At 48.5% G+C, this 26,460-nt stretch overlaps 2 protein-coding genes across 16 annotated transcripts in view; both read right to left on the minus strand.

Annotated features, from left to right (window-relative positions):
• Positions 1-8,024, minus strand: part of GRAMD2A (GRAM domain containing 2A) — a 36,543-nt gene extending 28,519 nt beyond the window's left edge. For 4 of the 6 annotated variants that reach the window (XM_040493169.1, XM_040493168.1, XM_040493174.1 and 1 more), the window contains exon 1: positions 7,930-8,015. Coding sequence is in view for 2 of the 6 variants with exons in the window: in XM_040493166.1 (XP_040349100.1) it covers positions 7,930-7,970 (41 nt within the window). In the remaining 4 variants the exon portion in view is untranslated. Of the gene's footprint in view, positions 1-7,929 lie in introns of all 6 variants that reach the window. The other 2 variants (XM_040493166.1, XM_040493167.1) reach the window with 1 other exon arrangement.
• A 1,154-nt stretch (positions 8,025-9,178) lies between these two features.
• Positions 9,179-26,460, minus strand: part of LOC121041945 (protein mono-ADP-ribosyltransferase PARP6) — a 61,357-nt gene continuing 44,075 nt past the window's right edge. For 9 of the 10 annotated variants that reach the window (XM_040493151.1, XM_040493152.1, XM_040493154.1 and 6 more), the window contains 10 exons: positions 24,940-25,121; positions 24,056-24,147; positions 19,616-19,747; positions 18,990-19,176; positions 17,704-17,974; positions 16,119-16,269; positions 15,767-15,919; positions 12,549-12,715; positions 10,596-10,777; positions 9,179-9,897 (listed from right to left, as the gene is read on the minus strand). In XM_040493151.1, coding sequence (XP_040349085.1) covers positions 9,791-9,897; positions 10,596-10,777; positions 12,549-12,715; positions 15,767-15,919; positions 16,119-16,269; positions 17,704-17,974; positions 18,990-19,176; positions 19,616-19,747; positions 24,056-24,147; positions 24,940-25,121 — 1,624 coding nt within the window. In that variant the 3' untranslated portion in view covers positions 9,179-9,790. Of the gene's footprint in view, positions 9,898-10,595; positions 10,778-12,548; positions 12,716-13,092; positions 13,260-15,766; positions 15,920-16,118; positions 16,270-17,703; positions 17,975-18,989; positions 19,177-19,615; positions 19,748-24,055; positions 24,148-24,939; positions 25,122-26,460 lie in introns of all 10 variants that reach the window. The other variant, XM_040493153.1, reaches the window with a different exon arrangement.

Genomic DNA, 26,460 nt, shown 5'->3' on the forward strand with positions numbered 1-26,460 from the left:
CGTCAGGCTCTGAGCTGTCAGCACAGAGCCCGAAGTGGGGCTCGAACCCACTGACCACAAGATCATGACCTGAGCTGAAGTCTGATGCTTAACTGACTGAGCCACCCAGGTGCCCCAAAATAACTTTTAAAATGTAGAAAGTCCAGGAGAAGAAAACAACACTTTTTTTGAATGACATAAAAGAAGACTTACATGAAGAAAAAAAAGAAGACTCAAATAAATGTTCTTGAGTGGGAAGATTCAAAGTTTTAAAGAAGCTAATTTATCTCAAATTTAATGCAAAGGCTTGCCTTACCAGATGTCAGAAGAAACTACAAAGCTAGAGCAATCAAAATACCATGCTTTTACTGGCTTAGGAAAGATTAACAGATCCCAACAGAGAGTCCTACCAGGGAGTCCAGAACATGATCTATGGGTATCTAAGAATTTAGTACATGATAAAGAAGGTATTTCAAGTAAGTAAGAGAAGAATGGATTGTCCAATAAATGGTATTGGGGCAATTGGCTATCTTACACAATTCACAAAAATAAATTCCAAGGAGATTAAACATCCAAATATTTTCTACACCAATAAAAGAAAAGGTACATACATTTATAAGTAGATACCCGTCAGACCCATAAACTCCACCTCTAACAATTTACTCTTAGGAAATAACTGGGCACAAATTTAAATGTATAAGAATGTTCAATGAAGTGTAGTTAGAGGAAAAAAACAATAGGGCATGAAGAAATTGTGGTTTATTCATGGAATGGAAGGCTATGTGACAATTAAAATGGTTTGTTTTTTTTAAGTTTATTTATTTATTTTGAGAGAGAAAGTGCAAGCGCACCAGTGGAAGGAGGAGCAGAGAGAGAGAGGGAGAGAGAGGGAGAGAGAGAGAGTCCCAGGCAGGCTCGGTGCCGTCACCTTGGAGCCTGACTTGTTGCTTGAACCCACCAACCACGAGGGCACGACCTGAGCCAAAACCAAGAGTCAGACATTTAACTGACTGAGCTACCCAGGCACCCCTTAAAATGATATTTATCCAGTTATTTATTAAAACTTATTTATTGGGGTGCCTGGGAGGCTCAGTTAGTTAAATGTCTGTCTCTGAATTTTGACTCAGGTCATGATCTCAGTTTGTGAGACTGAGCCCCCTGTTGGGCTCTGCGCTGACAGCATGGAACCTGCTTGGGATTCTCTCTTTCCCTCTCTCTCTGCCCCTCCCCCCTCCCCCTCTCTCTCAAAATAAATAAACTTTAAAAAACTTACTTATTAGGATCACCTGGGTGGCTCAGTTGGTTGAGTGTCCGACTTCAGCTCAGGTCACGATCTCACAGCTCGTGGGTTCAAGTTCCACGTCAGGCCCTGTGCTGACAGCTCAGAGCCTGGAGCCTGCTTCAGATTCTGTGTCTCCCTCTCTCTCTACCCCTCCCCCGCTCATACTATCTCGGTCTCTCTCAAAAATAAATAAATGTTAAAAATGAACTTTGCCAAATCCCCACATGTGATAAAACTGCACAAAACTAAACGCACACACACACACGAGTGCATGTAAAACTGGTGAAATCTGAATAAGGCCAATGGGTTCTGTCAATGTCAATTTTCTGCTTGTGTTATGGTGCTCTTGTTATGCAGGAAGTTACCACTGGAAGAAATTGGTGAAAGGTACATGAGACCATGTAAATCTACAATTATCACCAAGTATAAAGTTCATTTCAGAAAAATAAAGTTTGCACCTTTAAAAGGAAAACAGAGGGGCGCCTGGGTGGCTCAGTCGGTTTAGCGTCCGACTTCGGCTCAGGTCATGATCTCGCGGTCTGTGGGTTCGAGCCCCGCATCGGGCTCTGTGCTGACAGCTCAGAGCCTGGAGCCTGTTTCAGATTCTGTGTCTCCCTCTTTCTCTGACCCTCCCCTGTTCATGCTGTCTCTCTGTCTCAAAAATAAATAAATGTTTTGGGGCGCCTGGGTGGCGCAGTCGGTTAAGCATCCGACTTCAGCCAGGTCATGATCTCGCGGTCCGTGAGTTCGAGCCCCGCGTCGGGCTCTGGGCTGATGGCTCAGAGACTGGAGCCTGTTTCCGATTCTGTGTCTCCCTCTCTCTCTGCCCCTGCCCCATTCATGTGTCTCTGTCTGTCCCAGAAATGAATAAACGTTGAAAAAAAAAATTAAAAAAAAAAATTAAAAAAAAAATAAATAAATGTTTTAAAAACATTTTTTAAAAAGGAAAACAGACCAAGATTTCTCAAAGCTGGGACTGGATCATCAGAGGTGTGGTCTCAGATTCTCAAAGCTGGAAGCATTGCAGAGAAACTAATTTTTGGTGAGAACCTACTGTGTCTCAGGCCATTACACAGCCTGAGAACCTTTGAAGTGGGCCAGATATGCCTCTGTCTGATGGATGAAGACAGGGAGGCTCTGAACCAGTAGTAATTCAGCAGTGGAGAAAGGATTTGAATCCAGGTCTTTGGCTCAGCCCCTTCCTATTATTCTATCACAGTGACTACATATCTGGGAATGACTTAAAAGAAAAAAGAAAACTATTCAGTGTTACCCATATCAAGAAACTGGGTATAAGAAAATAAATAGTCCAGTGAGTAAAAAAAAAAAGGTGGGGCGCCTGGGTGGCTCAGTCGGTTGAGCGTCCGACTTCAGCTCAGGTCGCGATCTCGCGGTCCGTGGGTTCAAGCCCCACGTCAGGCTCTGGGCTGATGGCTCAGAGCTTGGAGCCTGCTTCGGATTCTGTGTCTCCCTCTCTCTCTGCCCCTCCCCCGTTCATGCTCTGTCTCTCTCTGTCTCAAAAATAAATAAATGTTAAAAAAAATTAAAAAAAAAAAAAGGTAAAGTTGCAATCAGGCACAAGGAATTTAAAAATGTGTACCTACATGTGAATATCATCCATCAGGCGTGTCATGCAGAAAGTTCTGCTGGAAAGTTCTTTTCAACACCCAAATGGTCCTCATTCTAACAAGTGATCCTTCACCAAGGAACAAACCTTTGTCATCTTAGTTTGGTAAAACTAGATCTCCACTGTAAGTGTGACCAGGGCAGAGACTAGACCATGACCACTCCTAACCTCTCTTCTCCTGGGTCTCATATTACAAGACCCATTAGCTGTCCCTACTTGCTACATTTATATGGGGCCAAATGGTTATTTCCAGTCCTCCCAAGTCTTCTTCCATCATTATGGGCCCCAGTGACAGTCTAATGGGTCCTGGATTCCAGGCAAGGCTTGCAGGGAGGGTCTGTGAACTCCTGGGGTTTGGGACAAAATTGTTGTGTCTGAACAAAGGGACATGTTTCTGGAAAGACAGCATTTCACTTTTATTACATTTTTAATGTAGCCTATGATTTTCAAAATGATAGGCAACGTAACTTTAGTTTGATCAGCACCAAAATGTGTTGAAAATATAGACTCTGGGGCATCTGGGTGGCTCAGTTGGTTGAGCGACCAACTCTTGATTTTGGCTCAGGTCATGATCCCAGGGTCATGGGATTGAGCCCCACATCGGGCTCCTCACTGAGCATGAAGTCTGCTTGGGATTCTCTCTCTCTCTCCCTCTGCCTCTCTCTCTCTCTCTCTCAAAAAAAAAAAAAAAAAAAATATATATATATATATATATATATATATATATATATATATAACTCATATATATTAAGTTTATTTATTTTGAGACAGAGAGAGAGAAAATCCCAAGCAGGCCTCACACTATCAGCACAAAACCAGACACGGGGCTCAATCTCACAAATTGTGAGATCATGACCTGAGCCAAAATCAAGAGTCAGTCACTCAGTTCACTGAGCCACCCAGGTGCCCCTATAGTTATATTTTTTAAAGGCTTTATCTTTTATAGATACACACTGAAACAGTTGTAGATGAAATAATATCTTAGATTTGCTTCAAAATAATCTAGGAGTGAGAGAGGGGAAAGGCATATATGAAATAAGGTTGCCCCATAACCTGGTTAATTGTTGAAGCTGTGTGATGGGTGCATCCCTAATATATATATAATATATATATATAATATTACATATATATTATATATATTATATCTATCTATCTATCTATCTATCTATCTATATATATATATATATAACTATTTTTAAATAGCATTTTGTGTGGCCTGGGTTGGTATGGGCAGGTTTTGAGTAATCCAATTAATGTTAACACATAGTAGAAATATTTAAACTTTTTTCTACAGAAGAGAGAAAAAAAATCTGTATAATTGGTTACAGTTATTTGCTCAGGCATACTACCCACACTGCTGCTCCGACCCTAAGTCAGAGACAAAAGGGATGCCAATGAAATGACATACAGAACAATTCTGACAATTATTTAATATACCATTGATGTGCCATGTCAACCAGTTAGGAGGAAAAGAAATTCATGTTTGATTTAAACTAATTCTTTATGTGCTTCTTAGTTCAGATTAAAAAAAGAAATAGTGCCAACCAGAAATTGACATCTGTTAAAAACAATTCACTATGTGGCAAATCATAAGAGACTCTTAAATACAGAGAACAAACTGAGGGTTGATGGAGGGTAGAGGAGAGGGGAAAGTGGGTGTTGGGAATTGAGGAGGGCACTTGTTGGGATGAGCACTGGGTATTATATATAAGCCGATTTGACAATAAATTATATCAAAAAACCCCACAAAATACAAAATATAAAATTAAATTAAAAATTCACTATGTGATTTTCCAGTGGATATTAGGGAACACTGTTTTGTTTTGTTTTCATTTTATTTCTTTGAGAGAGAGAGAGAGAGAGAGAGAGAGAGAGAGAGAGAGGGAGAGAGAGAGTGAGTGTGTGAGTGGGGAGGAAGAGCAGAAAGAGAGAATCCTAAGCAGGGTCCATGCTCAGCTAGGAGCTCGATGCGGGGCTGGATCCCACAACCCTGGGATCATGACCTGAGCCATGATCTGAGCGGAAATCAAGAGTTGAACGCTCAACTGACTGAGCCACCCAGGTAGCCCACAAGGAAACACTCTTTTAGGACTAGGACTTGAAGAGTATATTAATAACCTCCGTGGGTTATTAATAGGATTTTTTTAGGGTTTATTTATTTATTTATTTTGAGAAAGAGCGAGCATGGGAGAGGCAGGGAGAGAAGGAAAGACAGAATCCCAAGCAGGATCCTTGCTGTCAGCACAGAGCCCAATGCAGGGTTTCAATCCCACCAACTGTGAGATCATGACCTGAGCCCAAATCAAGAGTTGGCTGCTTAACCAACTGAACCACCCAGGTGCCCTAACCTCCATGGGTTATTAAAATTCCAGTCCTAATTTATGACCAAGCATTTCTAAACCAATAAAAATGTTTAGCTGTGGTAGGGAGAAGGGAGGAACCAGTGTACCCTGTAGAGGCTTATATTCTTAGGGAAAAAAGCGTTCCTTCTGGAATCTGTGCTGTAGCAGGTAGGTACTCCTTGGGGTGTGTGTGGGGGGGGGGGGTATGCAGGGAAGGGGGCGTAGTTACTTCTTATCATATAGGCAGCTCCATTCCCAGGGGCTTCTGCCCTCCCCTCCTCCTTCCTTTCCCATATTAGTAAATACTTGGGGGATTAATCAAAGCTTCAAAGGTTGGTGATAACAGGTGGTGACAGTTTGATGCCCTGCAACCCAGGTGAATAGCAGCACAGTGGCCAAGCCTGACTTCATGCCAAACTTACACTTGCACCAGAGACGGCTGCAGAATTGTAGGGCTTATTTTCACTTTTTAAGAAAAGAGAAAAGCAAGTTATTTTCTGGTGTCCAAACTCAGACACGAGACAACAAAGTGGAATGCTGTACCATTTTTTATTTCATGGGCTCTTGCGTGTGTGTGTGTGTGTGTGTGTGTGTGTGTGTGTGTGTGTGTGTGTTTATTAAGTAAGTTCTAAGCCCAACATGGGGCTTAAACTCATGACTGAGATCAAGAGTCACATGCTCCATAGGTAGTCATAGCAAAGAAGAAATTATGTGAAGACATAACATACCTCCGGAAATTGAGGGGAAATTGAGGTTAATTAGCAGAACCACTGAATGACAGCATAGAGAAGGCTCTCAGGGAGCCTACAGTCCAATCTCCTTACCTTATGATGATAGCAAAGCAGACCCAGAGAAGGGGTCTGACTTTTCCCCAAGTATTAGCAAAATAGGAACAGCGTGAGGCTTAGAACTCACTTCTGATTCCCAGAGCAAGAGTCTTCATGCTGGTCTGATAAATATGGCATTCAGGGGCCAAAGCTACAGCTTAACCAGGTTAAGGATGGGGTGGAGCCACCCAAGTAGGCACTGGGAAGAGCTTCAGTGAGGATGGTTGGCATCAACCCGTCTCAGGTACTGCTGACTTTCAACCTCAGGTTGGTTATCTTAGGTGGATGAATTGGCACACAGGTCTTTCTGGTCTGCATTAAGCCTTTTGAGGACTTGCCCAAGTTCAGAAACTTGAAAGTAATCTGTAACATCAAGGCATGGATCGGGCCCAGGCTGTTGTCTCTAGGGTATTCAGAAATTGCTCCCTAAGGCAAGTCAGGAAGAACTTGGATTTGGTCCCAACAGAAACTCTCCTGAAGCTCAGTGGCAGCGTCTGTCAGCTTTGCTCCGAGATCTGCCCATTTGCCCCAGAGATGCTCACTGCTTATGTGGCCTTGTTGAACTGTAACCTCAAACCTAAGAGTGTCTATCAGCATGGACTGGATTCTAGCCACCATAATCAGAGGACTGTGGAGGGAGGTATATTGGCCCCTCACTGCAGGGTGGGAGGGACACCCTCTACTCCATCTCTCCCTGCAACCCCACAAATCTTTGAAAGAAGCTGGACTTCAGAGCCAGCTAGAGGTGTACATGGGACAAAGACATCACAGGTTGTCAGGGTGCTCTCTTATTCTCTAGGAACCTGATCCCTGCAAGGATGGGGCACCCTTAAACAATCATGAGGACAGGGGAGACAGCAAAGCAAATAAGGGCAAATTACAGCTGGGTAGAGACGCATCAACCTCTGAAAACAGGACGGAGGGAGCCCCAAAGCATTCAGCCAGTTCCAAAAATCTGTGTGGGGTGGGCACAGGATTCACACATTCACCCTACCTTCCCCATTGCTAGCTGGCCAGGGAAGTCAGACTGTCCTCCAGAGCTCAGATTGTGGGGCTTGGGGCCTGGGCAAGGGCAGGAACTTACAGCTTCATTCACTGCTTCTGTCTTCCCTAAATAATCTCAGCCCGCAGCACCCCAAGACCTCCAGGGGCAGAGGCCACAATTCTTGCTGTCACCTGAAACGCCATCCCCAGCCTGCCCAGCCTCCTTGCTCCTTCCCCAGCTGCAAGAACTTTCCTTCCTCCCAAAGCGACTTTGCATCAGATCTGCAGGCTAAGAGACCGGCCCCAGCGCGCCTGGCGCACGGGTGCGGCCGAGTCGTGCTGGGACAGCTCCACGCTGCCGCCTGGGCCGCCTCGGGCCATTACAATTGCAGACCAGGCTGGGAAAGGAGAGAGGCTGACCCCTCCGAGGGCCAGCAGGGAAGCACCAGACTTTGGGTGAGGGGCAGTCAGGACTAGGGAATCGATCTGGCTGGGGAATGAATGAATGAGTAAATGAATAAACGAACACACGAATGAATGAATAGCTACGGTGTCGGAGACGCGGTAAGAGGCGTCCCAAGGAGGGTGCCTTCCACCATCCTGATGCCGCCGGGACTTCGCTCATCCGGGACTTCGCTCATCACGGAGCGCAGACAGCAGGGCCATCTGTCCCCTAGCCAACACCTCGCAGCCCCCCGGAGGCGCCCGGGCCCGCGCAGCGCAGCTCGGGAGCGGAGCCCAAATTCCGGTGGCCGGGAAGTGCCTGCCCCGCGGGAAGAAGGCACCCAGGCGCAGGGGCTCCCCACGGCCGCTTCGCCCCGCGGGGAAGCGTTCCCTCGCGGCGGTCCCCGGAGCCCCGAGCCCAGCACGCTGGCCGCAGCCCCTTACCTGCCCGCCTCGGCGGCCTCACCCCGTCTCAGAGCGGTCATCGCGGCGCCTCCAGCGAGCGCCGGGGACCGCGCGGCCAGATCCGGCGCCTGCCTGCCCGCCTCCGCCCCGAGGGCCCGCCTCCGCCCGCCCATTGGCTGTTGGGCGGGACCGCCCCGCCCATTGGCCGTTACTCCCTCCTGAACGCCGCGAGCTTTGCGCAGATTCTAAGGCTCCCACTTCCCGACCGGCAAGTCTCGGTGGCCAGGCCTCGGTTTGCACCTTCTGCTCCTCAGAGCGCAGGCCTTGGGTCCCCTCCAGGCTCGTCCTCTTCAGCCCTACCCGTCTCGGAGCTCGGTGCCCTCTGCAACCTCCTCCCGACCTCCTCCAAACCCTCCCGACTCTGAGCTCCAGGGCAGGTTTCAGCGTCTCCCCACAGCAGCTAAGGGACAGGAGTAGGGAACGAGGTATTTTGAACTGTTTGAACGGCATAGTCGGGCAGTCAGGGAGCTTTCATGCTTTTCCCAGAGTTGGGTCCTACGGAGGGACTGAAGATGGCCAGAAATCAAGTGGGGAAGCAAGACAGAGTGGGGCGATGTGACAGTTACCTGGGCCTTGGGAATGGGGCCAAAGCCCTATTCCATCTTACCTGGCCTGCAGCACCCTTCCCTCCTCCCACTAGGTAGGGCTTAGTTCTTAGAAGTGGTCTGGAGGGGTAAGATTCAGTCCCATTTCCAAACCCGTCTCCACCCCTCGGTGCTTTGTCAAGGGGGTAAGACATTGGCAAACAGAAGGGGACAAAGGGAACCCAGAGGTAAATATTCTGGAAACTGGGAGCCGTAGCTGGTGTCTTCCTATAGTACCCTTACATTAGAGGCCTCTGCTGCACAAGACATAAGGGGAGGTGCAGGGGAATGGCCACATCACTCAGTTTACCCACCAGAGCAGGAGGGAGGGGCCCTTGTTGCTGCCCTCTCCTCTTTGGTCCAAATAAGCCAATAAAATGTCCTCAGCTGCAGTTTTTAGAAACCCAGCTACCACCACTTCCTCAGGGTGCCTGAGGATAAGGGGTAACCTGTATCCTCGACAGCTATTGCCTTCCCGGCACCTCTGCATCCTGCAGAGAAGATGGCAGGTGACCTGGGTCATCACACAGGAGCAACCATCAGGGCGCAAGGCCCTTACCATTTTCACCCTCAGAGGACAGGGTTCACCACCACACACACACACTTCCCCCCCCCCCCCCACCCATCAGAAAAGAGAGGAAACCGGTACTTCAGCTGTTGTTTATTGACAGGTAGGCTCTATAGCAATAGGCTGGGAGGTGGCTGCAGTAGTGGGGAAAATGGAGGGTGGGGGGCGTGTTTGCCTGCAACAGCTGAGTGGAGTGTAGGAACACAAGTGCACAATGCACGACAAGGGGAGCCTGAGGGGGATGGGGGAGCAAGGAAGGGCCCGGGCCAGTCTCCTTAAACTGGAACCACTGCCCTATGCCACAACTCTTGCTGGCGGTCTCTCAATGCCAGGCCAGGGGTGGGAGTTGTCTGGGTATCCATTTTCTATAGGAACTGAATGGAATACACAAAAAGGAGATGCAGGAGCGGTTGCCCTCTGTTAAGCTCTGGGGCTTCCAGTCCTGCAATCTCCCTTCATCCCTGGCTTGGGGGGGGTCACATGATGTGCAACCCAGCTCTGGGTTACCTCACCGGAACAGGGTCTTAAAAAAAGTCAGGTTTCAGAGGCATTAATCTTCTTCCCTAGTATCCCAGCCCACCAGTGCCACACTACAACCCCCAAGTGAGCACTACAAGCATTGCTGGCCTAATGGATGGGTTGGGGGAAGGGGATGGGACGGGGCTGGAGAAGGGGCTCTTGGGGCCTGTCATGGCACAGGCACTACACGCATGGTATTGGTGAAGCCGGAGCCAGGGCGCCACCCGGTCAGCACAATGACCACATCTCCCTTCTTGAAGAAGCCTCGGGCCTTGCCTAAAGGAAGAGAAGAAAGGTTGGTGAGTAAAAGCCAAGCCAGGCAGATGTGCACCTGGTTGACTGCCCCACAGCCGGAGGGAGCAAGCAGGGCTGGCTCACCATTACTTCCTTACACCACAAGGTGGCGCAAGCATCACAGCCCAGGCAAAGGGGATGCATGAGGGAGGCCCAGATATTTCCTTATCAATCAAAGAGAGTTGGCAGGGACCTTTGGACATCACTCATTTTATACTCTAGAGGGTGGAGAGCCTTCCCCAAAGTCAGAGCTAGTTGCTTCCGCTCATCCATTGACATCTTACTTTTATCAGGGACAAAGGTCATGAGTACATAATCTGTGTGTATGACACCCAGCAGTGTTTGAGCTCTAATTTTTTTTTAGCCCTCAGTAATAAGCAGATGCCAAAGAGCAGACAACCCTATCCAGGATCCTTTGCTTTGGGCCCCACGCTGGAAGACAGTGAGAGGCAGTGGGCAACTGAGCCCCAAAACTCAAAAGGCTCCTCTTCCCTCCTGGGCTCAGCCCAGAACTTGAGGGAATGGGATGGAGGGTTCAGAAAACATTCCCAAGAAGACAGCTAGGGCTCTTGCACACCCTAAGGTCAGCATGTTCCCCTTTCTGTAGGATCCCAGGGACACCAGCGCTCAAGCATCCTCCCCACCCCTCCAAGCTCTAGCCCTTGCTCCCAGCCACGCACCAACATTCATGGCCAAGTTCACCCGGAGGTCCACATCCTCAGCCCAGGCCTCCTGCACTGGGTCCTTACACACCACAGGGAAGATGCCGCGGTACAGGTGGGCCTGGCGGGCAGTCTGGTGATTCCGAGTCACAGCAATGATGGGGGCGCGGGGGCGGTATCTGGCCACCTGGTGAGCAGACCTGAGACAGGATGATGGACGGGCAAGAGAGACCATTAAACAGTGTTCCGGGAGCCTCCCAGGAAGCCCTGGAGAGCCTTCAGCAACAGCTCACCCTCTAATCCAACTCACTATTGCCAGCCTGTGACCCTACCATTTTAGCATCTGCTCCCAAAGCCGGGGCAGACCCTCATCCTGTATCTTCCACAGCATGTACTACGCTTCTTCTACTACGACATCTCTAGCTTTGCTACCCACTTGCCTTCCTCGGGCCCCAGGGCCATACCAGCCCAGCATGGTCAGTCTCACCCTATCACCCGAATGCCCCATAGCTGGCAGAACCCCCTCCTCTGAACTTTTCCATTCTGGCACAGATACAGCCCTGCCCAACCTCACCAGCACCCATTCCCTCTCGCTGCCAACAACAGCTATAAGCCAAGCAGCATGTGAATAGCACCTGACTCTTGACATCTGCAAAGAACAGGAGCAGAGCCCACCATCCCCCCTGGGACTCTGCAACATAAGCCTTCCCTACTGCTGTGCCCTTTCCCCAGCCCACATGGCCCCCAAGTCCCTGAAACAGTCCCAGCAACTGGGCTCTAGAGCCAACCCTGAGTATGTAAGCAAGGCTTAGAAATCTGGGTGTTACCCAGGAGGCAAGACCAAGAGATGGGAAGGTTAGTGCCAGTGGGTCTGCCTGTGAAGGCTATGGAGGGTTGGGGGGCCCCCTGAGCCCTGGGACCAGGTGCTTCCTGGAACACGGACACTGCACACTTGGGTTGCAGATGTCTCTCAGGAGTTGAGGTGGGCCTGCTTGCAGGAGGCACTGGGCCTCAGAGGGCAAACTGTAAGGACACTCAACAGGTGTCCAGGAAATTTAAGCCATGTCACAGCAGAGAATGCCCTGCTAAAGACCTGGCCCCCATACAAGGCTTTCAGAGGAGCAAGTGCTGAAGTCGGGACTAGTAAGGGTGAAATCCCAGAAGACTGGAGCTAAAAATAGCCAAATAGCAAAGGATGGACCTTTTCACAAAGGTCAACCCTAATGGTTGGTGCTGTTTATCCCAAGCCCTCTGCCGAGGGAGTCTGCACAGATCTCATGTCCTGCTTCTACAGAAAACCCCACCTGCCACTCCTCAGTGCACGGAGACCGCCTGATCTGCTCCCCTGCCCCCCCCCCCCCAAAAAACCCTCGTGGCCCTAGGGTCAGGGATGGGGAGCACACTCCCAGACTGGGGCAGTGACACAGGCTAATTCAATCTCCCGGACTAGGAAAAGATCCCAAGGCCAAGGCCAAACACAGGCCTCTTCAGGGCTGCACGGCACCAGAGAGCCAGCAAGACATCACGGTGACCTTTCCTGGTGCTGAACCCATTTGCCTTTGGGGCTCAAAGACCGACAGGGACAGGTGCACCAACCAAACAGCATGTCAGCGAACAGCACTAATTTTCCAAACTGACCTTTTAAAGAGTATACAGTAATTGGAATGAACAAAATGGCCATCTACTTTTTTAAAAGATCAGCTTTTAGATATGAAAGAACCACTTGTAGTTGGTCTATCTGTAGTTCTATGATTAAGTCTCTGGTTTCTCTGGAGGAGGTAAACTTGCTTTGGATCCAAATGATCCAACGCCACTTAGGGCTGCCTGGAATCCTCTGGGCCCTGGTGGCAGGCAGAGGGGTCTTACCTTGGCTCAGTGCCATCTGAGCCCTGTTCAATGCGCTGCTCTCAGGACACCCAAGAGAGGTGTCCCCGAGCAGGGCATCCCCAGGGCACCGCCACCACCTCCTACCTGCCAGACTTGGTGAGGACGATTATGGCCCCACTGCAGCACTTGAACGAGGCCTCCACGGCGCCCACGGCGGCGGCTTCGGTGGGGTCGCTGGTAATGGGCGCCAGGCGGCGGAGTTCCTCAAATAATTGCAAGTGGTAGATGGCAGCCTCTGCCTCACGGGCAATCTAGGGGAGCAACATCCGTCCAGAGGGACGAGAGGGGGACAGAGCTTTGTCAGAGCTGTGTCACAACGGGAGAGGGTGAGGAAGAGTCGCACAGACAGCTGGTGAGGAACGTGTCCCTGGATGCATGGCCAAGAGGAGCCCAACTACTAGAGATGCTGAGCCGAGTGACATCAAGACTCACAGGAACTAGTCCTTCACCAGGTGCCTGTGACATCCACTGTGCCTACTGAGCCAAAGGACCCTTTGATCCTGCCCTGCCCTGACCTCCCTGGCTGGCTTCCTGCAGACGAGAAGAGGGCTGGGCCCTAGCGGTCTTCCAGATCGGCTGGAGCGAGAGGCTGGTTATCCTACAGAGTTACCTGCCCTTGGGGCCCTACCTGCCAGACTCCGTCAGAACTATCAAAGCTGCTGCTAAACACTTATAAGAAGCCTCCACGCTGCCCATGGCCATGGCTTCCATGAGGTCTGTGGAGTGGCTTGAGCCTCGCACAAGTTCTTCAAACAGCTTGCGGTGGAACATGGCTGCCTCAGCCTCACGAGCTATCTGTAAGGTTTAGGAGGGGAGGAGAGGCAAGGAAGAGGGAAGGAGGAGGGAAAAAAACGAGAGACAACACATGGAAAGACAGAATGGGGAATTAATCAGAGGAAGGTAACCTTAGGTTAATTGGCTAAATCTGTCCTTCAGGCAGACGCCAAGAGGCAGCATGATGAAAGCCCAACTGCTCAGGGATGGGTGGAGAATTTCTAGCACCAATTGCTGCTGCTTCCCCTCCAAGAGAGGAAAAATCGGTTCTTCCATTCTGGAAGGATTTGTTCAGTGGGCGTGGGGGTAGAGAGAGACAACATGGCGGCAGGCTCTAGCACCTCGGCACAGAAACATGCCCAGGCTAGGCCAACGCCACTCCCTGGCAGGACTTGACCATGCTGCCTCATGACACAGCTTATGGGAAGAAACAGGCCCTCCCTCCTCACATGGCTGTCTGGTTACCACAAGGCTCCTCCATGGGCTTCCATGCACACACGGAGCATTTGCTTGGCTTCAGGCACAGGGCTGCTGCTATGAGCCTTTCCAAATGCCCTGCATGCTGAACACCGTGGGAAAGCTGGGGTCAGACAGAGCCAAAGCCACACAGCTTCACCGTGTTCCAAGCACGAAGGTGGAGAAATGGCAGATTTGTGAGGGTCACACTGAACAGCCATGTGAAGAGACAGATGGCCTGTGGAAGCACACAGGTAAGTTTAAGATGACATTTGATTATTAACACATAAGGATTACCACAGTTATGAGAAAGCCATTCAGTTATTCACAGACCACCTGCTCAGATAACATCAAAAATTAGAAAATTTAAGCTTCAGAAGATTATAATGCAACCAGCAGCATCTTAGAGAATGATGTGGGAGGGGAGAATCAGTAATAACATCTCATTAATTGGACAGTATGTATAAGCAGGCATGTGGCAGGATTTACTAGGTTACAGGTTTTATTTCTCTGAGAATTGGGTGCATGCAGCCCAAAGACGAGGAGACATGAACAGGAAACAGAACCATACCTGGTACTGCCTAGCCCTTAGTCATGGGTCATTCATTGCCTCAGACACAAGAGAAAGCAGTGAGCAGCTGCAAGAAGCTATTAGCCAGTGTTAACTGAGGACATGGAAAGGAGAAGCCTGCACCACCTAGCCCAGACCCCATAACTCATCTTCTGAGCAGTGCCATCCAAGCCCTGTGGTTCCCTCTAAGGTGTCTGTCTGTTCACAGGGAAGACTGGGGGTATGGAAAAGCAGAACTGGAATTCAGAGGCCAGAGCCTGATTTTTAGCCTCTGCCCCCAATACAGGCCCCTAATGGAGACATGGCTTTATCTCCTGCTAGATAAAGCACTGCAATGCAGGAGAACACTGGCTCTGGAGACAGCAGATCTGGATACAAACTGAGGCTTTATCATCATGTAATCCTCATCTATCAGCTGGGCTGACATCTATCACACAGAGGATATGAAGACTCCATCAATCTGTACTACCTAATAACTACACACACAGGAAAGGAGGAAAGGAAGGTTTTTTGGAGGGGGTGTTGCTTAAATTTGGTGCAGGGGAGGGTGTGTCACACAAAGGGCATGAGGATCCTTTGCTGACAGGAAGGTTAAAAAAAAAACCCACTTCAGAATTAGAGGCAAGTTCGCTGAGCTCCACACACATCATGAGCACTGACGTGGGGCTGTTGTTGAGAAAGTGAACCTACAGCACTCAGTTCTCCCTGGCCTGAGGAGCCCTGGTAACTGAAGCCTGGGCGGACTCTTGAGCAAGTCTAGAGCTGGACCAGACAAGGCAGAGGAACGGAGAAGCAGCCCAGCAGCGGGTCACGGCCGAGCCAAAGAGCCTTGAAGAGCTAGCTCAAAGAAGAGCCGCATCCAGGACTCCTCCGGATGCTCGATGCAGGCCCAGCAGGCCCAGCCCTCCTCCTGCCTCTATTTGTGGACCTGCTGCCAGTCACTAAACCCCACATTTTAGCCTGAGACATGTGCAGCAGCTCAGCAAAGCAGGCCCGGCTGCAGGCGCCATGCAAGGAGAGCTCGGTCACCACCCCCAAGCACACCCGGGGCCCCGGGGGTGGGGAGGGGGTGGCACCTGATGTGGAACAGGTGGGGAATCAAATGGACCCCAAACAGATCGGCTGAGAACAGGAGCCTATGGCTTTTTCCAGAATGGGACAGAGATACTCAGGGGTCCTTCGGGCTGTCCAGAGGAAAACTACAAGTAATCTTAGTACTTGAACCAAGGGATGGACTCACAGCCTTGAAGCCAGAAGTGAAGTGCGCTCTAATGGAGGACGCCTCCAGAGCAAAGAGGAGGGAGTGTGAGCAGGGAAGGCAGAGGAGGAAAAAACCCAACATACCCCTCTCCCCAGCACACACCTCACTCTTATTGTGACTTATAGAGGATCATCAAAGACTGAGGGCCCAGACGCCTAAAAGGTGTCACTCTGTACCAGAGCTTGCCTCCACCCTGGGCCCGGCCTGAGCCCGCGGAGATGGGGAGACTCGAAAACTCACCAGGTGCTGCATGCGAACAGCCTCCAGGGGGTAGTCCCCTTTGGCGGTCTCTCCAGAAAGCATGATACAGTCGGCTCCATCCAAGACTGCATTGGCCACATCACTGCCCTCAGCCCTGGTGGGACGGGGCTTCTTGATCATGCTCTCCAGCATCTGGGAGGGGGACAGGGCATGAGTGAGATGCAGCCTCGGCAGCCTTCAGAGATGAAGGTCTACCAGCTAACCCCCTGGATACGTGTCTGCACATGAGGGGAAGGAAGGGTGTGTGTGTGTTTGAGAGACATGGGGCAGGCCCTGGGGAGAGCCCAGGTGGCCTCCCCGTAAGCGTATGAGTGCAGGGAGAGGCACATGCCTGCGTCGCACAGATGACAGGCTTCCCAGCTCGGTTGCACCTCCCAATCATCATCTTCTGAGCAAGGAAGACCTTCTCTGCAGGAATCTCAATGCCTAGATCACCACGAGCCACCATGATCCCATCGCTGGCTTCCAGGATTTCATCAAACCTGACAGAGAGGTTAGGAAGAGAGAGAGGTTACATGGAACAAGGCCACAACTGCATTAATTACTGCACACAGGAAGTTCTCCTGGGTTCTATGACCTCATCACGAGTATAAAGATGCGACGGGGTGTTCCAGCTACCTTAGCCGCCCCCCAAAGTAGGCTAACACTTGCCCTGGCTTCTTCAGCACTAGCATGAGAACTTCACTGAAGGGGCAGGGAGGAGAGCAAGGTTTCCTCCAAAGCCCTGTAGGCTCATTTCCTCTCCATCTGCACCTCAAGGCCCCCTCTTAAGGCATCTCTCTACCGTCTCCACTCTAGCTAGCACTTCCAAGGCAGAAAGAGAACCCGAGGCCAACTGACTGCTCACGACATAAAGGTCCTTGGCCAGAAGGGCTGCTCCTTGAGGTGGCCCCCTCCCAACGTGCTGAAGGCAAGAATAGCTGTGGCTCTGCCTGGTCTGTGGCCAGGGTCAGCGAGCACCCATGGCTCATCAGGATGGCCGGATCCCAGTACAAAGGACGTCTATGCAAAGTTAAGGATGGCAAGGTCAAACAGTGGGCGGGGCTGCTCCACCCACCCTCCCCAAGTACATGCCTAATCCACACAAGTAGGTCTGGGGTTTTAGCTGTGCCAGCTTATGTTCCTAGCAGGGAGCTGGAGAGGAAGAGAGGTCACGGAGCTGGTCATACCCACTCGGCTCAACCTGGGGAATACTGGGGAGGTGGTGAAATGGAGCTGGGACCATCTAATACACCTGGAGAGGCACATGCTTTCCTCCAGGAAGCTGGTAACATTCCAGAGCCCAAACATCAGGCCAGCTGCTTTCTAAGCGAAGATAAGGACACCACGAGCTTCCACATGCCTCCCAAGTGAGGGGCTAAAAAGGGCCCCTTCCTAAGGGCCTGCTATCTTCCTTCTGTTGTGAAAAAATGGTGGTGTAGGTGGGGGGGTGGGGGGGCAATATCCCCTTATTCTGGCAAACATAGGTAGTGCTCCTTATTAGGAGGACAGCATAATGGCCCTCGACCTGTGAGCAGTGACCCTGTCCACTCCCAACGCTGGTCCCTGGGACTGTGGAACAGTATCAATCACCACTGGGAAGCACCAGCATGCCCATCACCTGGGAAGATATATATGTATTTTTTTTTTTAAATACCAATGCCTTCGGGCACCTTTGGACTCAGTCCGAAGAGCCGTGCGACTCTTGGTCTCAGGGTTGTGGGTTGGAGCCCCAAGCTGGGTGTAGAGACTGTATACATACATGCATGAATAAAAATAACCAATGCCTTTCATTCTCCCCGCTTAAGAGGGACTCCATGGGTCTGGCCTAAGCTAGGGAGTCTGCATTCTGATAGGCTGGTCACCAGGTTTGGGAACTGGATATTCACAGGATATAGCCTTTTTGGAAAGTGCGGGGGGCCCGCCCCGGCACTGACCTCCGAACTCCCTCATGATTCTCGATTTTGCTGATTATCTTGATGTTCTTTCCTTTTTCTCCCAGGACCTTTCTAACTTCATGGACATCAGATGCCTTGCGGATGAAAGATGCAAACACCATATCTACATCCTGCTCTACCCCAAATTTCAGATCCTGGATGTCCTTTTCTGACACAGCAGGCAAGTCCACAGCAGCCCCAGGAAGGTTCACACCCTTCTTGCTCCCCAGGGAGCCACCATTCTCCACCTCTGTCACCAGGAAGTCAGCACCTGTGTAAAACAGAGTGGGGGGGGGGGAGGGGCAGAGCAATGGGGGCACAACACCCTCAACAGGAAGCAGGCTCTCCCCAGTATAGCGAACTGAAAGCAGTACATTGTGGGCACTGGAGCCCTATGTCCAGAAGTCAAATACCACCTCACTAATTGTATACTCTTGGGCAAGTCAACTAACCTCTCTGTGCCTCAGTTTCCTCACCTGTTATATAGGGATAATAGTATCTGATACTCGTAAGACCGTTTTAAAATTTACACAAATTATCGTGTAAAATGCTTAGGACCAGTGCCGGACACTTAAATATCACCTATCATCCCCAAGTATACTAGAGTCCTGCACATATCATATTGACGGAAGACAGAAAGCAGAAAGGCTTTTTAACAGTGAGGATGGATTAAAAAAAAACTCTCGTATCTCCTAAAAGCACGATTAAGTTGAAGTCTGTTTTAAAATTTTTTTTTTTTTCAACTTTTTATTTATTTTTGGGACAGAGAGAGACAGAGCATGAACGGGGGAGGGGCAGAGAGAGAGGGAGACACAGAATCGGAAACAGGCTCCAGGCTCCGAGCCATCAGCCCAGAGCCCGACGCGGGGCTCGAACTCACGGACCGTGAGATCGTGACCTGGCTGAAGTCGGAGGCTTAACCGACTGCGCCACCCAGGCGCCCCTGAAGTCTGTTTTAAAAAACAACATAAGGAATTATAGAGGAACCTGGGTGGCTCAGCCGATTAAGCGTCCAACTTTGGCTCAGGTGGTGATGATCTCATGGTTTGTGAGTTCAAGCCCTGCATCGGGCTCTGACAGCATGGAGCCTGCTTGGGTTCTGTCTGTCTGCCCCTCCCCCACTTGCTCTCTCTCACAAAATAAATACCTTAGGAAAAAAAAAAGAGGAATTCCTGAGAATAGACTTAATCTTGCTGTCAGCCAAACAAACTTCCCATGTTTCTTGTGTTAAAGGAAATTTAAAGAATGGGAGATGGTTTTAGACAACGAGATGCTGACTCCAGTACCTTTCTCCTTCACCAACAGAGAGATAAGCCCATCGTCCACGTAGACCTTGCTGCCCACTTCCACCACCTTGCAAATGTTCTTGTAGTCCAGCCACAGGACCTTCTCATCACATTTTTCCATGTAGGCATTGTCCAAGGTGATCTTGAGAGTGGCTCCTTTCTTCAGCTCCACCTCTGCGGTGCCACTCTACAGACAAAACAGTTTACTGCCATGAGTCCAGCCCTCATGGCAGGAAAAGAAAAGTTCTTTCCTCCTGGGAAAAACGCTCAAATCTCAGCCAGAAGTACAATAAAGCGTCTGGCTTTGGGAATAAATGATCTTCTTCTCAAACTTATCTCAAAGAAGTCATCCAGGAAAAACCTACAACGTTTTAGTCACACTATTTAATGACAGGGGAAAAGGGATGAAGAGAGGCTTGGAACTAGGTTTTTAGAGTAAAAAAGCTTCCTCTCTGGTATCATTTCTTAGCAAAGTACATCAAATCAACATCGTTTACAGTGATGAATAGAACTCTCCTTTCTAGATCTAAACTAAGGAACATGGCCTCCGAGCAGGGCACAGACATGGCCCTCCAGAGCCCACCGCCCCCTGTACCTTCCCTGTCCCCACTCCCGGTGATACTTACGCCCTTGATGAGCCCAGTTCGGATCTCAGGTCCTTTGGTGTCCAGGGCCACAGCAACTGGCCGGTAACGAATGGGGTCAGAAGCAAAGCTTTCCGTGGCTGCACGCACATTCTTGATGGTCTCAGCATGGTACTGGGGGTAAGGAAGGAGAATGATGGGTGTCCTCCCACATGAGGAGCTAGCCCCAGAACTGAAGTTGATCCCTCAAGGAAAAGCCTTGGATGTTCCACACCCCTGCCTTCTTTGGCTAGCCTCAGTGTCATCCATTCACTGAGCACCCTCAACCTTATCTCAATCCCCTTGGTTTCTGCCCACTTCTTCCATAGCACTAACTCGCTCATGGGCAAATCTTAGTTTAGAACACTGCCACCAAAATCCACTACAGGTATGGTGTAAACACATCTCAACATAAAAAGAAGCGTGTCTTATTTTCTCTAGGACCTAGGAATTACTCTCCCTCGGCAAATAAAACAGGCAACTGAAATAAAAGACCTTGCACTTATGTGTGCACAGTGCTGGTCCGGCAATCAGTGTCAGATTCTGATAGATTTGGCAATTCTGAGCTTTTTCCTCTACTGATTCCAAGTACAATTCAAACTCCAGAGTTACTTACTTAAGCTTACAATGGCCAAGCTACACAACTCATTGCTAAGGTCCAGCAGACCTGGTTTTTACAATCACTTTCTGGAGCAGTCTAGGGAAAGTTGGGAATACGCCTCTCTCTGAACTAAATGCCCTGGCTTCCATCTTTTCCCTAAGCCCTTTCTTTTTTCCAATTGTTGCTACCATCTGACTAGAAGGAGACTCAAAGCCAAGATGTCAAAAGTGCTTAGTATAATCAACAGGACACTGCTGATAACAGAAGCACCCAATTCAGCACTTTGCAGGCCCTGTCCTTCAGCCACCCGGTCCAGGAGAGTAGCACCCACAAGGAGGCTGGAGGGGAGCCGGAACAAGGACAGTGCTGCCAGAAGCTTGTGTCTGAAAATCTTCAGCTTCTAATTATGCTATCTAATGAGGACCAATGGCTGTTTTCTGGGGGCAGAGGCCCTTATCCTAAGTTATAAAAATTTCTTTTTATTGCTGACTCACAATAAAAACAATAGAGAATAGAATATAGAGATAACTTTTCAAAGAAATGGGTGTGTTTCATATAGTCAAATCCCTTTCCCTCGGAGCTGATGTGAGGCGTAAAAGAATCCATGAAGTATTTAGAACAGAGATGAACAACAGTAATTACTTAATAATTGTTACCTAGCATTACCATCATCTTCTATTGACCATTCTATTTCATCCAATATGCACTTTGTGTTTGGTCATGAGGCAGGGCATTCTTTTAGTAGACAACTGGATTTGGCTGTGAAGTTTTATTTGTGCTTTCTGCCTCTAAGGGAACAAGCCTCGTGTGCTAACCTGTCTGGTTCGGGTACTGTCCTTGGCTCATCTTACTGTCAGGGTGTGCTGATTTCAAAGAACATACTGGGAAGACTTCTGTACTTCTCTAGGCTCTGGGACAGTGTGACAGAGGATCTAACTGCTCCTTCAAGGCAGTCAGAAGGAAGTCATCAAAGTCATTTAGGCCTGGTGTTCTGAACCAGAGCTAGAGCTAATGGCCACATTTTCAATTTCTTCAGGCTGTTCATCTATTTATATTTTCTACATCTTGGATATTACCTTTTCTTGGAAAAGAGTCAAGTTCATCTCAATGTATAGAAATTAAAGAAGTCTTTTTATGACTTTCAAACTCTCTTCTAATACATAGGAAATATTCCCTTCTCCTACTCTTTTTTTTTTTGTGTGTGTGCATCCTGATTCTTGACCAGGTTTTCCAGAAGTTTCTGTGCTACAGAGGTGTTTTGGTTTGTCAAATTTAGTTTTTATTTCATGAAGTTATGCTTTTAAATCAATGCTTTCCCTTCACCCCTTTTAGATTATTTGGTTACTAGTATTTTAACTATTTCATTTACTTTCATTAGGACTTTTGTTTTCTGGTAAGTACATTTAAGTCTGTGTTAAGACTTAAAGTTTCCACAAAAAAATATGCCAGAGGATATGGCCTATATAATTTCCATTTTATGGAACTTGAGGGGTGGGTTTTGGTGGCCTAATAAATTTTAAAATCCTAAGCATTTTAAATAAATATGTGTTTTGGTCTTGAGTGGACATAAAGTCATCTATTTATATACATACCAATAAGATTATTAGGTCTTCTATTATTAGGTCTTATATATCTAGAGTTATCTTTTGGTACACTGCTGGAAGGTGTACTGAAGTCTTCCGCTAGGGCTGTGGTTTTGCTGGATGTTAACAAGTGGTAAAGAAGTCCATCAGTTAATACTGTCCTTGTGGAAGATTCTAAATTTAGGTTGTTTAAAAGACAGTATCACTGGGACCACATGTTCAGTAAGAACACATCTTGCCCAGGTGAACTGCTAACCAAGTGGGGTTAGGGAGACTGGCAAAAAGATAAGATGCAGATAGTAGATGGCCCTCTGTTAGAGGGAGAGAAAACAATTTCAATGTTCTGTTAAAAGAGTACTTAAAAACTGTCAAGAGCTGGGAAAGCATGCTATAGCATCTAGTCAAACTTGCATGTGAAGTAAGAGCTTTGACATGCAGTCAAAACTAAAACTGTTTATGTTACATTATGTAATATTAAATTATATAAATATATATAATATTAGAACAATTTCAGATGAGCCAAAACCCTGATCCCAGAGACAACCTTATCCTGGTCAAAAACCGCAGAATAAACCCACTAGAGACACTTGGGGAGTATTTTGTTGTTGCTGGGTTTTTTTTAAGTCCCAATTCTAACTTAGGAATAAGAGTCAAAGCAGAGGTTATCTCCAAATGCGTCTTGTAGTTTAAAAAGACCAAAATCCCTGAGCCAGCCCCTGTCCAGCAGGTGCAGTAGACAGCACGCAGCCTTGCCATTTCAGAGCTGCAGTGGTGTTATTTTACTGGATGGAAGAGGCCACAAGCCTAGTTAAAGGTCAACTTCTTAAAATCTATTTCTGCTTCTTCTGCTACACAGAGGACACCCTGGCACGGTCCAGGAGCAGGGATCAATAGTGAACCAATCCCCACTGGTATCTTTAGCTCTGTCTTTGGGCTAAGCTAACACTTGCAGGAATTCCTAGGGACTTCCGCCAAGGACCCCGACATCGGAAAATTACAGAATGTCACCACAGACCTGTCTTAACCTGCCTAAAGTGCCGGCTGAGCACAGTTCCTCTGAACTTGGTCAGGCCTCCATGACATTTGGAAGCCGGCCGCCTGCCAGGCCATAGGCTGTTTATGGAACACGGGCTACGGAACTCACGATGGAGAGTCTCACATTTCCAGAAAGGAGAAATTCGCCTCTTGGACTGTACTTCCTGAGGCTTTATTTTTAGTCTAAACTTAACACCAGCTTCCAAATGCCAGAGGGCAACCCCTTACCACTTGCCCTTACGGGGTAGCATTTTCCTTTTTCTAAACAGAAGAGTGAGGGGAGTTTGGCCCATCCATTACTTTCGTACCAATGCCAGTATGAAATCTCATGGCTTATGAGTAAGGCTGATAGTTTTTAAAAGGAACTGTATGTCAGGGAACCTCAATTCCTCCCTCAAAATGAGTTTGGGAACAGAAGCAGGCAGGAATGGAGCACTTCCCAATAGCTAGGTAAAGCCTCTGTCCACAGGTCAAGTCAGCTCATAAACAACCTCGGCACAAATACATTCCTACCACGCTGCTGGAGAAGTGTGCAGACTTTATTTTAATGTACCAGAGCCCCTGGGAAGACACAGGCCAGGAACACAATGTTGATGAAAGGGGGTATTATATGCCAAGAAGTGTTAGTGCATGAGACTCAGTCCTTAACTTGCAATAAGGACTTCTCCTGTACCTGCTCAGTTATCTTGATCTAACCTAGGCCAGAATTCAATCTGCAGGGTGACCTTTTGTCTCATCACCTCAATATGAACTGTTACAGAAACCCAAGGGTAAGGAGGTGTCAAGCACTGTGGCCACGATACCTAATGGCTTACAAGGTTTTCCAGTAGAACCCTTCCACACTTTTTTTTAAGTTTATTTTTCCCAGCAATCTTTATACCCAACTTGGGGCCCAAACCCACAACCCCAAGATCAAGAGTCGCATGTTCCTCTGACTGAGCCAGTCAGGCACCCCAAACCTTCCATACTCTTGTGAACACAGGTGTGTGGGATAACCACGGCCAATAACAAAACGAATCTTCTTTGTGGAAGGAGACTTGGCCAGTTGAGATAGCAGGAGATGGGGAAAGGAAGAGTAGGGATAGGCTAGTGAAGACGATCTCCCTATTGGCTGTAAACCCCAGATTCTCTCTTGCCTGATCCACTGTGGTTAAATGAACACTGCACTCCCACCCAATTGCCTACATGCTCTCCCAGTGGCCAAACTGTCCAGCTGAGGCTCACCTCATGAGTTCCATGAGAGAAGTTCAGACGAGCCACATTCATTCCAGACTTAATCATCTCTTTCAATATCTCCACAGATCGGGAAGCCGGACCTAGTGAAAAAAATTTTAAAGCCTAAGTGTTATTCAAAGTAGGAATAACACTTGAGTTTGAAGAACTCTGGATATTCTTTGTCCCTAAATTTCCCTCCTGCAAAAAGCTCAAAATTCTTTCAAAAGCATATACATAGCTGTTATTGTGTTTGCCCACTTTCTTGATTTAAGGGGTCACTTTTCCTATTTCCTTCAAATTCTACAGGCTCCTATCCAACTAGGAAAGCCTAAGTAAGACTTGGCCAGCCCTCTCTGCTCTCCCTGAAGGCTAGCCAGATGTCCAACCACAGAACTGCGGTTGCACAGAGCCATGTCAAAAAAGTCTTCCCAAGAGGGGCACCTGGGTGGCTCAATCGGTTAAGCATCCGACTTCGGCTCAGATCATGATTTCATGGTTCATGAGTTTGAGCCCCGCATCGGCTCTCTGTTGTCAGTGCAGAGCCGGCTTTGGATCCTTGGTCGTCTTCTTTCTCTCTCTGCCCCTCCACTGCTCTCTCCCTTTCTCTCAAAACTGAAACATTTTTTTAAATCTTAAAAAAAAAAAAGATCTTCCTAAGATTTCTGAGGTGCTCCTAAAAGAGGTGCTAAGGAAGACATCGTCTAAATTTCGCCTTTAGTAGCAAAAACAGAGCATACTAATTCCTTACTGCAACTTCCTATGTCCTGAGTTCCCACAAGAATCTGTGTAGCCTCTCACTCAGCAACCAGGTTTGCTACATTTATTTTGTCTTTTCAGGAGAGAAAAGATCACTGTCATAGGAGGCCCTCGTTTTGAGGGGCACACCCACTCACCGATGGTACAGATGATGCCCGTGTTACGGGCCGTGATGGGTGGCGAGTCAATGTCCAGGCGGCACATGTGCTCCAAGAACGTGTCAGCCATGGCTGCGTGCAGCTGCTGGGTCTGAATGAAGGCAGTCCCGACATCACTATGGGGCTTTGACATGGCTGCTGAGGTCCTGGGTCCAGGAGAACTGAAGAGAGAGTATCAGTCTGAGAAGCCCAGGTAGTTAATATACCACTTGGCACATGAGGCTGTTTCCTGCTTACACATTAACTCAATAAGCACACTTTGCACACAAGCCACAGGGAGCCCTGCCACGCTCTGGCCATGTGGGTGCTCCTCAAGTCAGGCATAGGGTTCACATGGCCATGAGCAAGTGGGAAGGACCTCAAAGAACAGTTTAAAACCTCGTACCCAGTGTGTGTACTTCCCAAGTACCTGCTGTAAGCAGACCCCCCTTACAACAGCTCATATCTACCTTGACAGCTTTCTTGTCCATCCTACAAACATGTCACAGGCATGGAAAGAGCTTCCCCAAAAGAAAATTGTAACTGATCTTCCAGTGAGGTAAAGAATGGAATCCTAGTTTAGTACCTTGGCGAATCTAGATCTTTGTATGAAAAGCTATCTCAAAGCTATAAATGTCTGCTACAGGGCAGGGCATCCACATTGGCTTTTAACAATCCCCACCCAAACGCAAAGTGAGTTTCCTGGTTGTAAAGACAGCCACCAACCAGGCAGTCCGTTGAGCTCTGGGATACTAGATTTTCACTAACACGGGGCACACATCAAGTTCATTCCTCGACTCACGCTAGCAGGAGAGTTCACAGACAGATAGTAGAAACCAGTCCCTAGACAGGAAGCAAAGTTGATCCAAAACGCTGAATGCAGAATCTTTTGTCCCAGAAGTCTACCTAAAAACTACATCTACTTTTGGTCAGCAGCCACTTTAGGACACACAAAGTAATTTGCATAAATTCAAGGATAACCCCAAAGGGCACTGGTCTCACTCTAAAATTAGTACAGCAACTTTAACAGGACAGTCACAACATGAGGAAATTAAGATTGCTTGCCAAATCCTTTTCCCAACTGATTTTCTGATGCACCATCCCAGTTCAACTTTCTGACAAGTACACCACCCTAAGTAACAAAGACCATCTGTGTTTCAGGTAATTAACCAGGCCAGGTCACAATCCTGACAACTGTCCCGACCTTTGCTTTCTTCATTACTGACTTACAACTAAACTCACTCAGCCGGTTAGTTAGCTGATTACAAAGACTTGAGAAGTTTCCAGGCAGTGTCTTAAGAACCATCAGGTAAGGATGCGAGCCAGAGCTGGACACTCCTCATCAGAAGGCTGTCCCTCTCAAGTTCTCAGACCAAGGGCTACTCCTTCTAAAACCCTTGAGCCTAGAGGCTTCAGGCCAGGCTCTGGAGCAAGCCCCTCTTCAGCCCTGTCCCTCCTCTTCCTATAAATCTAAGGCACCCTGATATATCACTCTTACAATCTTTCTCCTCCTCCATCCTT

The sequence above is a fragment of the Herpailurus yagouaroundi genome, unplaced genomic scaffold (genome assembly GCF_014898765.1).
Source record: "Herpailurus yagouaroundi ecotype Mexico unplaced genomic scaffold, PumYag 184, whole genome shotgun sequence".
NCBI classification, from domain to species: domain Eukaryota; kingdom Metazoa; phylum Chordata; class Mammalia; order Carnivora; family Felidae; genus Herpailurus; species Herpailurus yagouaroundi.